Source organism: Anarrhichthys ocellatus, unplaced genomic scaffold, assembly GCF_004355925.1.
Source record: "Anarrhichthys ocellatus isolate YVR2014 unplaced genomic scaffold, GSC_Weel_1.0 scaffold24, whole genome shotgun sequence".
Taxonomy (NCBI): domain Eukaryota; kingdom Metazoa; phylum Chordata; class Actinopteri; order Perciformes; family Anarhichadidae; genus Anarrhichthys; species Anarrhichthys ocellatus.
The window spans coordinates 3,245,235-3,260,312 of record NW_022280054.1 but is presented as its reverse complement, the minus strand read 5'-3'; the positions used below and the strand labels follow the sequence as shown (position 1 = coordinate 3,260,312).

At 39.8% G+C, this 15,078-nt stretch overlaps 2 protein-coding genes across 3 annotated transcripts; one reads left to right on the top strand and one right to left on the bottom strand.

Moving 5' to 3' along the window:
- The first annotated feature begins 3,802 nt into the window (after positions 1 to 3,802).
- On the top strand, positions 3,803 to 10,720 carry LOC116390988 (protein NipSnap homolog 2). Its single transcript, XM_031861175.1, has 10 exons — positions 3,803 to 3,930; positions 4,946 to 5,085; positions 5,172 to 5,217; positions 5,599 to 5,693; positions 6,262 to 6,332; positions 6,451 to 6,591; positions 7,512 to 7,543; positions 8,829 to 8,923; positions 9,642 to 9,725; positions 9,863 to 10,720. Exons 1-10 carry the CDS (start codon positions 3,839 to 3,841, stop codon positions 9,925 to 9,927), a joined length of 861 nt encoding a protein of 286 aa, XP_031717035.1. The 5' UTR covers positions 3,803 to 3,838; the 3' UTR covers positions 9,928 to 10,720.
- Positions 10,721 to 10,724: 4 nt separating this feature from the next.
- psph (phosphoserine phosphatase) lies at positions 10,725 to 14,373 on the bottom strand. Of its 2 annotated transcripts, none has more exons than XM_031861176.1 (6): positions 14,182 to 14,373; positions 13,523 to 13,666; positions 13,262 to 13,396; positions 11,648 to 11,793; positions 11,289 to 11,437; positions 10,725 to 11,205 (listed from the first exon to the last, which is right to left on the bottom strand). In XM_031861176.1, the coding sequence occupies exons 2-6, from the start codon at positions 13,663 to 13,665 to the stop codon at positions 11,095 to 11,097; spliced, it is 684 nt and encodes a 227-aa protein (XP_031717036.1). In that variant the 5' UTR covers position 13,666; positions 14,182 to 14,373; the 3' UTR covers positions 10,725 to 11,094. The 2 variants fall into 2 exon arrangements, with proteins under 2 accessions (XP_031717036.1, XP_031717037.1); XM_031861177.1 differs by lacking the exon at positions 14,182 to 14,373 and adding an exon at positions 13,962 to 14,169.
- Positions 14,374 to 15,078: the final 705 nt, after the last annotated feature.

The window sequence follows — 15,078 nt, the reverse complement described above, 5'->3', positions numbered from 1 at the left end:
ATCAGCTGTTTTTACAGCTGTTCTTCTTGAAGCCCTGGTTTAGAGAATCTCATGGTGTCCAAGCGAAATCAGAGTATATTGTAAGGGATTTTAGAGTTGCAGGGAAGCACCAAACCACCATCAGCATGTGTCTTGTACCACATAAATTAAGAACGTGAATCAAAGAGATATATGCTGCAGCTGTTCAATGCTGTGTTTAAGACAGAAGCCACATGAAAGAAACACATAATTACAGCATAAGGAATAATACAACTGAAGTCTATAAAATCCAAAATATACATTCATTTAAAGATAATATGACATTTTAATTTATATCTGCCTTCCTAACTTAGACCCGAACTCATAGTGGGACCCGAAATAGAGGCAAGATATGCCTCAACATGAACATTCATTCTTGACCCTGTAAAAAGTTGTTTCACAAAAGAAAACCTCAGTGTCCACTTACTTATTTTTTTCTGGAGCTTTTAACCACTGAGGTTTCCTTCGTTGGCGTTTGGCAAACCTATACAATAGCTAGCAAGTGGACACGGGGTTGGGATTGTTTTGTCAAAGCTCTATATCCACTTTAAAGCCAACACAAACAAGAAGTCCTACAAGTCTTAAGTATGAAATGATAACAGCAACTGAGTTTGCATGTCAACAGAATCAACTCCATGACCATTGAACTCCATCCGCTAATGAAAACTGAGTGATGAAGTCAAAAGATCTGCAAAGATCTGGTGGACCTAAGGTTAGGATTGTACTTCAGATTTACTTTCATTTAGCTGCATTGAGTCATGAAAACAACACAAGATGTACACTCAGTTGCCAGTTTATTAGGTACACCTGGCTAAAAACATATTAAATGTTGATGACATTATCAGGTGTTATTTGGTAAGTGATATTATACGATGATGTTGCTCAGGTGGAGCATACTACAGGAGACAAAGACTCCAGAAATAAACATGTGATGTGGCATCACATGCAAGTTGACGCCGCTGGTGAAAAATGATGGCAGAGTATGACTCTTTTGAATAATGATCTGAGCCAGTTAATTTCTTAAAATACTCACTAGAAAATACTGGATGTCATCTGATGTACAAAATAAAATAAACAGGCACAAAGTGTAACAAAAGTTCACTCAACAGGTCGATGAGACTCCATAGAATACATTTTACTACAGCAGTAATGAGACACAGTTTATGTGCAAACTGGAGTTCTTAGTAAAATGCTTTCAATAAATATACAATCATATAAAACAGGAAATAGGTCCAACATATCAAAATGTTGGATGTTGGGTAAACTACTGAAATCATGCTGAGATATTTCCTACAAACATAAAATAATAAAATGAACCACTTCGAAAAATATCCAAACTACAAGGGCACAATTTAAGTGGATACAATCATACTTTGAATTCCCAGACATGTGCACATTTTGCCTGTTTTTATTCAAAAATGTTTCACAGAGAAAACACTCCCCTATGATTCATGTCTTTGAACTTTGAAACAAATCCCCAGTTTCTGAATTCCACTGATGGTAAGTCTTTCTCCTAAAGCCAAATGGCCTTTTGCAATATGGTCCCCGTTAGCTTCATAGTGACTCTGTCAAATAATAAATCAGTCTTCACTATTCCTCCATTGTTACAACCCAGTAACCTCTCCATTTTCTGCAGCAACTGGATCCTATACAGTTCTGATGTGCTCTTCATTAAGGCCTTACCGTACAATATTTAAAAAAATAACCAAATTTCCTCATAAGAATCAGCATCTTATCTTCTCAGGTTTTTGTCTGAGCTATACTGTATATAGCTATACATATATGCCAGTATTGCAAAGGTCATGCCGCAGAGACAGGTCTGTGAAGTAAAGATATCTGAATCCATATTATATTGATGGTGTCCATATTATATTGTTCATGTAACTGGACTGTGGTCTTAGCAGTGCACTAAAATTGCTGTTGATGTGCTAAAGATTGAGTTGTAACGCCCCCTGCTGTTCAACTGGTGTAGTATGTTTTGGTGAGTATTTTTCCACCTTAATAAGTCATTTTGGAACATTTGTGTTGTGTTCTCACTTTTATCATCAGTGACAGTGATGACTATGTGTGATCATTGTTTAGAAGGTTCCGGTTCTTAATGTTGCAGTGTTTTTGAACTGCTGAGATGTATTCAAAGTATTGCATTTTGTATTAAAGCCGACAGAAGGGACAGATTCCCTCAAATCTACCACAGACATTTCTACATGTGAAAGCAGGAAAGGCACAGGTGTTATTAATAACCTTAATTAAGTTGTGTTCTAGCTCCAGGGTGCTGCTATTGTGTTGGCTCATTGGCTTGGCAGTATGTGAATAACAGAGCCATCTTTATTTATATCAGTTACACCTTTGTTTTCTCTGTGACAAGTTAAAACATCTGCTGTAAAAGAAAAAGGCAATAGCAACTACTTAACTGGTTTTCTTCATCAACAATGTCATGAAAGAGGTCTCTTTCACTCTACAAGTGTGCTACACTTGTAGAGTGAAAGAGACTCAAATACAGTCCTGATGTCAGAAGATAATGTAGCAATTGTAATGTAGAAACTGAGTCTATTGAACAGTTATTTAACCAATACGGAGAAATTCTTAAAGATTTGGAAAACTATTTGTCAGGGAAACTCACTACAGTAGTACGGATGTCTACATTTTAATCGTAAATCTTCACATTATTCTCAACAAATGTTTAATTTATAAGATGAGATGCCTCAATGAAAAGTCTTGACAAGTTTCTTCGAACAAATCATACCTCTGAAAACAAAGAGATATTTGTCTGATGTGTCTTGATTTCTCACCTCCTCAGCCACTATGATCCATACTTTATAAGAATATTTAAAAGCCTGGATGTGGTTTTTAGATGCCATAGAATCCTGGTTTCCTCCGGGGGACTCCAGGTAGCATATCCAGGTTTTTCAAAACTGGGACAAGGCCTTTATCCAGGCTTTTGATATGTTTAAATGTGCAAAACATTACCAGGATACTCCGAAGAAAAAGATCATAACCAGATAGTGTAATGTAAACACTTTTTCTACAACAAGTCAAAATGTCTGCTATTAAAAAGGCATATTAGAAGTGAATAACCCTCTGATAGAAACTTGTTAAATTCGTTTTTTGTTCCCTTTATAATTTAGTTGTTTATTGTATTATTATTGTTTTCTATCTCCTACGCATACAATATCATTTCTACTTTACTCATTTTGTTATAAATAAAACTACCCACAAGTACAGCTATAAATATTATTCCATTAATCAACTAGTTGGTTGACAGAAAATTAATTGGCAACTATTTTGATAATAATTTCACTTCTCATCTAAAAACATTTTATGGTTCCAGCTTCTCAAATTTGAAGATTTGCTGCTTTTTCCTTTTCCTACTTTTAATTATTTTGAAATATTTCTAACAATTTTGAATGTCGTACTTTTGGTCGGACAAAACAAGCGTTGTGAAGGTGTCACTTTAAACTGGTAATGGTGACGGCATTTAACAGTATTTTCTGAATTTTGTAAAACCAAACATTCAATTGATTAATGGAGAAAACAATCAGCAGATTAATCCATAATGAAAAATGTCCATCATTAGTTGCAGTGATACAAAATAGTTAAAATCAGCTCCACCTCAACCTATAACAGTCACGGGGGATACTTGTCCTGCATTGATTACTTTTACTCGTAATACTTAATAAGGGCTACATTTTCCTGATACTTTTTACCTGTGACAGTGACTTTTTCACCGTGTGGTACTAACACAGTATCACCGCTGAGGCGCTGCCCCGCCACCTGGTGGTCAGAGGCGGTTACTGCGTCTGTGCTTGGAGAACCGTTGAAGATGGCGACCGGAGTCCTTCACAGAGTGAGCGGTGGCCTGGCTCGGGCTACAAGCAGGGCCCAGTCGTCCGGACAGCTCGTCGCGTGGAGCAGGTGGGGCCAGTCTTCAGTGTGCATGTTCGGTGATCATCTCTGGAGCGTCTTGTTGTCAGCTCGTGCGTCATTCTGCAGGTTTCTGCGGTGGGGACGATGAGCTCGTGCAAAGCTAGCCCGTTCACTGCTAGTCCTCAGTGGCCTTCAGCTTTAACCCACACCAGAGCTTACTCCTCACAATAGTTCATACCCGGATATTTAACATTTAAAGCTGCGTGTATTTGCTGGTGAAGGTGAAATCATACAAGTTTCTGTCATCTTTTGTTATTGAGCCTCTCAATCGCTCAAGGTCAATTTGGATAACATGTGTGTTGTGTTTGTTTGTCTTAATAATAGTGTCTAATTCTGATGGATGCAGTGTCGTTAGTGCACCGTCAGTGGTATTCAGATCTATTACTTGAGTAAAAGTAGAGACATCAAGGTGTTTAAACACTATGGGTCAAGTAGAAGGCATGCATTTTAAATGTACTTAAAGGAACGTTACCAGCAGCAGCGTTACTCATTTTGCAGACTGTCAGAATAATGTACATTAACGTTATATAATTGGATCAGAATTGGTGATGCATTGCTCTGTACATCACTGTAATGTTGCAGCCAGTGTAGGTGGAGATCATTTGTGTTCATTTTACTTTGCATGCTGCTGGGTGGATGGTGAATTGTACCCCCAGGGATCAGCCTCACCTTTTAATAATACATCATATTTGTTGACTGCGTTTTTAACCTGAATCTGCAAAGCAACTAGTAACTAAAGGTATCAAATAGATGTAGTGGAGTTAAAATGAAAAAATTTGAGTGAATGACGGAGCTGTTGTGCCGCACAACAATAGCTATAAACCTGAAAGAACGTGGTAATGAAGCATTTCGGGTCATATAAAGATAATACGTTTATCTGAGTGCAAATCTAACCAGATATCAAGATAGGATATGAGGAAGCCGGTCTTACTGTAGATTCATACTGGTCATGAAATCATTTCTCATCCAATTGTTGTTCATCGTGACTCGTCTGTGTTTGCAGAGGATTTACGACATCTACCAGCAGACACGGAAAGGACAGCTGGTTCAAGTCGCTGTTTGTGAGGAAAGTTGATCCCAGGAAAGACGCACACGCCAACCTACTAACCAAAAATGAGGAAAGTAATCTGTACAAAATTCAGTGTAAGTTCTCCTCACAGTTTTTGTACTTTAATCTACCAACATTTAATAATGATGAGATCGTTCTTAAGTGTGACCTTCTTTTTCAGTCCATAATGTCAAGCCAGAGTGCCTGGAAGCATACAACCAGCTCTGGTGAGTGTAATTTCACATTATCGTCTGAGCCGCATGCTGTTATCTACTTGCACTTAAGAACAAGTAGTGGCAGCAGCAGCAGTAGTAGTATTCGTATGAGACAGGGACAACCTGGTACACTGTTGTCTCTTCTATTCTGAGCAGTCTATTCCTGTGAGGTCATTGACAAGCTGGCATGACTTCAGTCCTTCACAAACCGTCCTCGCTCATACCTAAGATGACTAAGATGAATTTGTCTATTAATGGTTGGGGAATAATTTTGGACTTGCAACCTTTAGACAGAAGTGGATTTCGTCTTCAGGAGACGTGAATGCAGATTGAAATGCACCGGTGGTTAGATGATGTTTCAGTAAGTGGCTGATGTTTCTCATCTTATCACAGTGAGGAGGTTTTGCCCTCCATCCATGCTGATAAGTACTACCCCTGTGAGCTGGTGGGCACCTGGAATACCTGGTATGGAGAACAAGACCAGGCCGGTAGGATTACTAACATCAAAACATCTGCATTGTGACAGGTCTGAGGTCTGCACAGTTTGCAAATCAGCAGGCATGCTGTACTGCATATCATGCAAACCTAGAGACACTGTAGTACTACCTAATCTGAGCTTTCCTGTGTCAGTGCTTCTTACTCTTCTCGTTCCACAACTACATCATATGATGCATTAATTGTTGTCTACAGAAGTATAATGCAATACTGAATTATTAGCCTGATAGTACGGCTAATAGTCATATACCCATGAAAAACAATACAGTGTCATTGCTTAATATGACCTGTACAGACTATCAAACTGTTGTTTTACAATCTATTATAAAAATAAAACATTTTCACAAAGACGTATGTAGTTTAGGAAAGTCCTGCCGTGTATTGATCCAACCCTCTTGCACAGGGAGAATAATTACGTCAGATGTTATAGTTTACTAGTTTTAGGGTTGGAGGAATGTCCTTTTTTTCATCATATTGTTTAATGATCCTGCTTTGAATCAGTTGACCTCTCTGTGGTTTCTGTGATGCATCTATGATATATTTGTGTGTCCCTTCCCCTAGTTCATCTGTGGCGTTACAGAGGTGGATACCCGGCTCTGACAGAGGTGATGAACAAGCTCAAGCAGAACAAGGTAACGACTCCCTCAGATACTTCCTGTTTGTGTGTCTCCCCCTGTTAAGTGCTCACAACCGAGCATAGCCGTCAGTCGAAGTAAAGCTTATTGATTGGTGGCCGTTCGTCATTGGCAGGAGTTCACAGCTTACAGGAAGGAGCGGGGTAAGATGCTGATGTCTCGCAGAAACCAGCTTCTGCTGGAGTTCAGCTTCTGGAACGAGCCTGTTCCCCGAGAGGGCCCCAACATCTACGAGCTCCGGTCCTACCAGCTCAGGGTGGGTAACACGCCGACATACTTGTTCGCATGTAGATGTCTGTGACGGAGTGAGAGGGTGAGCCTATGATGTAAATCACTGAGCTAATAACCAGTTTGTTTTATAAACTTTTGTTTTAGGGAAAGTTGACCGATCACTCGTTGTATGAATAAAGTCTAATTTGGTCAACTTCTCAGCAGCTGGGGCTTCAGCGCTGTAGCTCACCTCCTCATCAGTTGTTGCAGAAAGGGAGAGTGTTACTCTTTTACTAGCTAACGTTTTAACATTTAAACTGAACAAGGCGCTCAACTTATGATAAAAGAGTCCAGATCAGGAGAACAGCGCTGCCGAATCACAGTCACGTCGTTACATCGCAAGTCACATGCTTTGCTTCTTAGACTTCTAGATTACCTCCGCCCTCATAAAACTACTGCAAGACATGTAAGGACGTGTGACTTCAGCATTCAGGATGGGAGCGGTGCTCAAACAGTCACCATTTGTGCTGTTCTTTCCACCCCTATAAACACTTTGTATCTACTTATGGGACACATACTGTAGATGAAATCAGCAAACCAGCGGCTCAATGGTTAAATTGAAAGCAGTCTCGGTCCCTCATAATGCTCGAGACATGCCCTCAGATTAAGTCGTACTTTCTAATCCAACAATAAAAACAGCCTTTAGATCAGTGCTCCCTGTGACACGTGGTTAATGCAAGATATTACATGTTAGAGACAGCAGGGCATTTTCTGTTTTAAGCACCAGAGAAAGATTAGTGTAGTTGTTATTGCAGCTTATCTCAAGAATGACAAAATACCCATTTGACGTCTTGCCCGTTTATTTGTGTGCGTGTGTTTACTCTGGAAAGAAGGTGTGTTACCAATCGGTATTTTTGGAAAGCTCATTTATTGTAATAAAGAATATTGTGTTTTTCTTTCTTCCAGCCAGGAACCATGATTGAGTGGGGTAATTACTGGTAAGGCAGCCCGGATTCATTTTGATTCACTTGAACTGTAGTTACAGAACAGTTGCACTACATGAAGCCGTCCTCACCACGCTGTCATTAACAAGAGCTATTCCACGGAGAGGCACTATTTTTAAGCTGAACTGTCGTACTCTCAAGCCAAGATTCAAATACAAGTGGAATATTATGTACGCTACAAATGTGTGCTCATAATAATTCATTATAAGGATCCTTTTTTCGAGCTGAAAGAGCCAACGGGTCAACATTTATCAGGTTGTGACATGCAGTTGATTACAATTGATCTAAATGAAGACGTCAACGCCTTAGTTTTACTTTTTTCTTAATCTCTGATTGCCCTGAAGTGGAATTTTGTTTTGGTGTTCATACTTGTCCCACTGGATTACATTTCGTAACTTGTTTTGCACCTTTGTCAGTGATGTCGGCTTTAACAGATAACTCCAGTGTCACTGACACGTCGTCATACTTTTATCTCTTCTGTATCGAAGTCCAGTTAACACATTTTTGGTAATTCCTAACTGTCGTCTGCATGATTTTATGAGTCATTATCACTTGAAAATCATCCAGGCTTTTCTGGTTTGAGGCTTCACATTGCCCTTCTCTCTATTAAAGCAGACATGATTCATATTATTATTATTATTATTATTATTATTATTATTATTATTATAATAGGGGGAAAAAACACCTTTGATTAAAAGATCATGCTAGGACGAGGTCATTCTTTCCTAAAGCTACTATTGTTTTCATACGTTTGCTTTTATGCTTATTGTAACCAGCCCATATTTGAACAAACCTCTATAGTCATGTAGATTATGCCAGCAAAGCAATTTAAGGCAATTTCAATATAATTTGTGGAACTGAAAGATTAAACTTCCTTTTTAAAGTTACAACATGGAAAAACTAAAGCTTCATAGTTTTGTATCCAGACAGTGATTATGATTTGAATAAGAACATGTTTGCTTTGGGGGGAAACATAATGCATTAAAAACACTCCACTTATTTCACATGGACTTAAGTTAAGATTCATAAACATGCATGCAGTAAGTAATGGCATCACATCTTATGGTTGGATGTGATTGTTCTGTGGATTGTTGCAACTATGGACTTTACATTAACAAACAGCAACAGTCCAGAATCGACTCAATCGTGATTTTTAGACCCTTGTCAGGACTTGTCCAGTATCTTGTGTGTCTAGGCCTGCTCTTTTCTCCTTTTCATGCCACATGCAGCCCTGTTGGGTGTTGGGCTGCTTTGTGACATAAGTTGTTGTTGTCTGCAGGGCCAGAGCCATTGGATACCGCCAGCACAACAGAGAAGCTGTGGGAGGGTTTTTCTCACAGATCGGGAACCTCTATATGGTTCATCACCTCTGGGGTACGTTCAGATTCCAGCTCCATGGACAATTACTTACCGACAGTGTCGCCTCGCAGATAAACATGCTAGTAGTTTCACATAAAATAAGTCGACAACGGTTTTGATAATTGATTGTTTAAGTCATTTGTAAAGTAAAATTAGATTTTCTTTGTTCTATATTGAGTTTTGGACTGTTGACTGGACAAAAAACAGCCATTTAAAGTTGTCACATTGGTCATTTTACATTATTAATGATTAATGGATAAAGAAAATAATTGTAACTTGCAGCACTAAATTCAGCAAAACTGCTACCTGTGGTGGAAAAAAAATCTTTTTAACCTCCCTGTGAGAAATGATCGCGATGGAAACTTCTTAAAGTATTAAAAACATATTTAATGAACAGACACTTCAATAATAATTCAGCTGAATGGATAGAGCTCTTTCCCCGCGGATGGTTCGGAGGTCCAACAACAATGAATAGACAAAACGGAGTATATAAGCGCGTTATCTCGTCTCCTCTCCCTTCACCCTCCCCCTCGCAGATGTTTTCGGCTGCTGCACCCACCAAGGCCAGGTTCCCAGCCTTTTCGTGGGAAGAGGGTTAGGGTGGTATATGCAGGTTTAAGCGATACAAGTTATAACTAAAAGAACCATATGATAAATTTCCACGACACTACCGACTCTGCAGTGAATCTCTTTACTATGAGCAGTGCTATATCGTGTGATCTGTTGGTTACAGCTTACAAAGACCTCCAGTCCAGAGAAGACACGAGGAGCGGCGCCTGGCAGCAGGAGGGCTGGGACGAGGTGGTGTATTACACAGGTGAGCAAAGACAAGCCCTTACTAAACAAAGAGGTGATGATCATAGTTGTGTGACTGGAATCTTGTCTTGTGTAACATGTTGAACTTGCTGAACCTGATCAATATCAAAAATACTTTGAATCTTTCCACCTCTCCAGTTCCTCTCATTCAACATATGGATTCCAGGATTATGATCCCGACGAAGGCTTCCCCTCTGCAGTGAAATGAGAGCTAAGCTGGAAGCAAGTGGTCCCCCTTTTTGAATGTTGCATCAGTTCCATTGTTTCAACCCCCCCGTCAGTGCTGCCAAACAACATCCCTTCTTTTCTTGTCCTCGTGTTATCACTTCAGGATGTCACCAGGACAGAGGACGCAACAATGCCTGCCATGTGTCAGCAATCAAAATAGTCAAAACCACTTGAGGGCAATGCACAACGTCTTTAACAGTTTGAGGTAGAGTAAATTTGGCCAATTAAAACCTCCTGATGGTTGTTATGTCGGAACTTCTAGAGAACTCCATCTCTAAGTTTAGAACCAACCAAAGTTACTTGAAAAGATGAGCAGCTGTGTGGGGACAGATGGGAATAATAGTAACTATTTATTTATTAAATGTGCTGAGTGAAGTGAGAGAATGCCTCTGTATATTCAGATTTCTGTTGCTAATCATGAAGCTGATAAAAGTATGACATTATGTAAATCTCATAATTTTGTATCTGATTGAGGTCTATTATAAATCACATTTTTTTGGCAAACTACTCTTTTCAATTGTTTTTTCTGGATGTTCCTATGTTCCCTGTCATGTTTCATGGTAGTGTGTTTGTAACTATGGCTTCTACCCTTTTTCCTCGTGAAGACAGCATGCCTAGTTTAAGAAACTGTTTTATTGGGGCACAACTATCACTGTCCATCAGTGGCTAAGTGGGCAGTCATTTTATTGTCAAAGGAAGCATGTTTATCTTGTTTGTTCATCGGGAACAGTGTGGAGGGAAGGACACAGATTAAAGCAGTTCAAACAACTTCTTTGACGGCATGTTCTCATGTTTAATGCAGATATTCTTTACATGACTTAACAGTCAGACTCTGGTTACATAGAAATAAAATTTATATTGCCCATTGCGTAACAATACGCATGAGTTGTATTAGCTTACCTAAAGGGTTTGACTACACTGTGCAAAAATACTCAAATCTTCTAAACCTCCACATGAACAGTGTTATTATTTTAGTGTTTTCTAGTACAAAAGTAACATTTGTCTCGCTAATGTAAACATTTTCATTCATTATAAAAGTCTATCGAGTAGAAGGAAAATGTGCAGGAACCAAATAAACAGGCACAACCATAGATGCAATATATAAAATGTTAAAAATTAGTAACAGTACTCTTGTAGCTTCTTTAAATCATTTCCAGTTCCTTTAGCAGCTCCCCAAAACTTGTCACGTACCACGAACACTTTTCCTTAATCTGATGCCTGATGACGTTCCCACCGAATCCAATGAAAGCACTCTGAGGATGTAAGAGACGACACTGTAATCACACCGGAACACCAAGACAGAGAGAGTTTTAAGTAGCGCAGTGTGTACACTTACAGCAGGAGGGCATGCCTCTAGATCAGTCGCTCCATCTCCAATCATCACCACAGTCTTGAAGCCGTATTGCTCCTTTAACATATTGATGACTTTTCCTTTTCCACCAGTGTCGGCTGTGGGCTGGCTCTCGTCAAAACCAGCATACTCTCCTGGATAACACACAGATTGGAGATTAGAGAGATCTAAAGGACGGTTTTGAACGAAGCTAAGCATCTTTTGATATCAGCTAAAAAGATTCAAGCCTCGTCAATCCACTCTGGGCTTTTTTCATACACTTATTCTTCAAGACAGACACACTCACAATTTTCCACTCTTAAAAAAAAAAAAAGAAAAAGCAAAAAGTCACCTCGAGCTCTTACCATTGAAGTAGAACTTGAGCCGGTTGGCGTAAACATGATGCAGGGGAATGTCTAGCTGAGTGGCCACGTGTTCAACGATGCAGCTGAATCCACCGGAGATGAGGAACACCTTTATGTTTCGCTGGTGCAGACGGTCCACAAGCTCCCTGGATGAAAAGGAACGGCCATTTATCGACATTCAATTTTGATAAAGTTTTCACTTACATTTTTGTATAATGGACAGTGGCGGGCCGTGCATTTTATACCTGGGCCTTCACTGCTGTCCTGCAGCTGAAACACAACTACGGTTATTTGTTTCGTGTAAAAATGAAGCCAACACCTGTAAATACACTAACTGCAGAGAATACGCCGAGACTGCGTCTCCTCTCTGCTCTGACTGCTGCGCGAGGCTTCTGTGAGAGGACCCGCCTGTGACTGCTTTTGGGCGGCGGAGGGGCTCACGGCAGCACCCGCTGCTCGTTCACGACAGTGCAGAACGTACGTGCTTTCACGTCAGAGTCAAAACACCAGGAAAGTCTCCAACAACACCAGAACAAGTCGCTAGATTTGTCACTAGTAGCTTTTGACAAAATCGATACAGCATAGTATCGCGATATTTTGCGTGGCGATATTGTATCGCTACACGGACACCAAGTATCGATCTTTTATTATATAAACTATTAAAAAAAAAAACAATTACTAGAAAAATCAAATCAATTACTTTTTCAGTCCACTAGATGGTGCTGAGTTGTTTTCTGGTGAGGTCAGGAAAGGTCCCGGGTCAGCATGATTGGTAGGAAGTTGGTCAAAACAAAGATAGAGACATCTGGCCTCACAACGGGGTAAAATCTGCCAACAGTAGCCAGGCTCATGGGGAGAGAGCAGCGCATAACTGGCTCTCTGCCCTTGACGTCCACGCATCGCAAGTTATACTGAGTCCACACGTTTGCATTTAGTTAAGTTGGACTATGTAGCAATACAAACAGTTCAGTTTGTCAGGTTCATGCAACATTTATGACATTGTTGGTCAGTCTGTCTGCTTGACAATCCTATTTTGCTGCAATAAAAATGATTGAAGTGAGATGAATAGACTGAAAACTTATTAGATAAAACATGTTGACACAGTTTTCCTTTGCGGACATAATTTGAAGTTGAAAAAAGTAATAAATCGCAATATAGGCCTATGTTATCGCAATACTCAGAATATCGCAGTATCGTGATAATATCGCAGTATCGTGATAATGTCGTATCGTGACCCAAGTATCGTGATACTATCATATCGCGGGATCTCTGGTGATTCCCACCCCTAGTATCTAATAAAGAAGACTTCCACTTCACCGTCTATAAATACAACCCATCCTGACTCTGGATGACCATTCTGTGTTGGAAGGTTTGAAGCCTGCGTTTTTCTTTTATAAACACCAGAGATACAAATAAGATATAATATTTGAGTTTTCCTAAAAGAGTATCGTTTTTCATTCTCTGTGCTAAATGGCTACAGTCATAAAGCACTGTAGCATTATAGCCAGAGGGTTCTTTACCATAAATAGTTGGTTAAAAGTACTCCCGTGCACAACGATATTTCTGTACTGGGTGTAAATCCAGGTCCACTGAATGACATCATCACACACTCACCTGATACCTGGAGTCAGCTGAGGTGGGTGATCCGTGATCAGTTTGTTCACTTGTTCCCTGGAACATCGGATGATGGAAAGACGCTCAGTCAGGGCTGTTTTAAATGTCACTGAGCCACACATAGCATTCCGAGTCCTGAATTGTGAAAAACAGCAACACGTTTGCATAATATTTCAACAACAAATCCAGAGATAACATCAAAATATGGTTGTACTTTTCAGTGCATGTCAATGGTGATGTTGACAACATTTATATGCATACATTTCAGTGACTGCATCCCCCACACCACAAAATTTGGCAAGTTCATCTATGCCTTCTTCTTTGATGACTGTGCTGTCCACATCAAAACAGACAGCTTCTGCTCTCCGGAACACTTCCTTTGTCTGGAAAAGAGTTGGCATCATGCTGGAAAAAGAAAAGTACACAGTATAAAAACACTAAAAGGACGTATAACGCTGAATTGGTTGGTTAAACGTGATGTCTGGGATTTTCCCCAGCAGCTGCATGATTTAATTTAAACTAAACCGTGTGTGCAGTGGTTTGTCTTCTGTCCAGTGAAGCAGGAAATGCATCCTTTGACTGAAATATGTGCAAACATGTCTGCATCGACGGACCTCAAATTAAACACGTGTCCCGGTTCGGTGGTATGCGAGAAAAAAAATAAAAGAAAGAAGCGTTACATAAAACAGCCTAAACAAACCATCGAGGCTGCGATGGACATCCTCTGCACGGATTGCGTCACCCCGACGCACACTGCAGAGGACCTCAGGCAGGCGAGACCAGAAAAAACCAAAATATAAACGTCAAGACGATTAAACTCGGTCAAACGAGCAGCCAGTGCTCCTTTAGGAATAAAAGTACGTCACGTCTTTACGCTACGAATAACCGGTAGCTCAGACAGGATGTGGAGTTGACCTTACCTGTCCGTCGCAGTCCACTTTGCTTGATAAGAGCGCTTCACACACACCCGCGGTTCAACTGTCGACCGTAAATAACGCAGGCTGCCACGCCACGCTAATGTCTTCGAAAAAATGGTTAAATTTGTGGTGTGGTGCTTGCTGGTGGTAAGAGTGTTGGTAAGGCACTAACGGCAGTTACGCACTGGAGCTTCCATGACGAGAATAGAGCTGCTGAACTCTGGACCAATCAGAGAGAAGCCGGTGAGGTACCGCCCACCAGCCCTCTGCCAGTTGGTTAGGCATTTTTGGTCAAAATTCTAATATTATAGGCTACAGTAGGCTATACCCACTTAGCAGAACCATTACTGTAACAATGTCACTGTACAACACTTTACTTGCTTTACGTACATACATTAAAATTACATATTTACTGGCAAAATGTCAGTTTAGAGAAAATAATAACTGCATACCCTCTGAAAATTTAGTAATTCTTTCTTGCCCATGTTTAAAGCAAATGGAGCCAACAGCCACCCATGTAATTTGTTTATTTCTTTGCCCAGCTAATTTTATTTAAATAAAATGTCCCAACCAAGCAGCAATGAAGGAGTCAATCACGTAAAGTATCAAGGAAATACAGTACAGCCCAATCCTAAAACAATCATACTCAAATACAGATGCATCCAAAAGAATATTGTAGTATTCAAATACTTAGTACTTTATAGTAGCTGTAATAAGCTGGAGGAAGTACTGTATGTTCAGTTTGACACTGTATCAAAAACTGGGAATTGTTATCAAGGTTATTTATATGATAGCTCACATTGACAAGGAGGCTAATCAACTAGCAGGAATATACAATAATATATTTAGTATTGTATTTAGTAAGCAGATACAATAATATATTTAGTATTGTATTTAGTA

Coding starts and splice junctions, on each gene's coding strand:
- LOC116390988 (XM_031861175.1), top strand. CDS start 3,839: ATGGCGACCGGAGTCCTTCACAGAGTGAGCGGTGGCCTGGCTCGGGCT. Junction 5,086..5,171: donor TAATCTGTACAAAATTCAGT/GTAAGTTCTCCT, acceptor CTTCTTTTTCAG/TCCATAATGTCAAGCCAGAG. Junction 9,726..9,862: donor CGAGGTGGTGTATTACACAG/GTGAGCAAAGAC, acceptor CCACCTCTCCAG/TTCCTCTCATTCAACATATG.
- psph (XM_031861176.1), bottom strand. CDS start 13,665: ATGATGCCAACTCTTTTCCAGACAAAGGAAGTGTTCCGGAGAGCAGAA. Junction 11,438..11,647: donor GCTCAAGTTCTACTTCAATG/GTAAGAGCTCGA, acceptor TGTGTTATCCAG/GAGAGTATGCTGGTTTTGAC. Junction 11,206..11,288: donor TAGAGGCATGCCCTCCTGCT/GTAAGTGTACAC, acceptor TTACATCCTCAG/AGTGCTTTCATTGGATTCGG.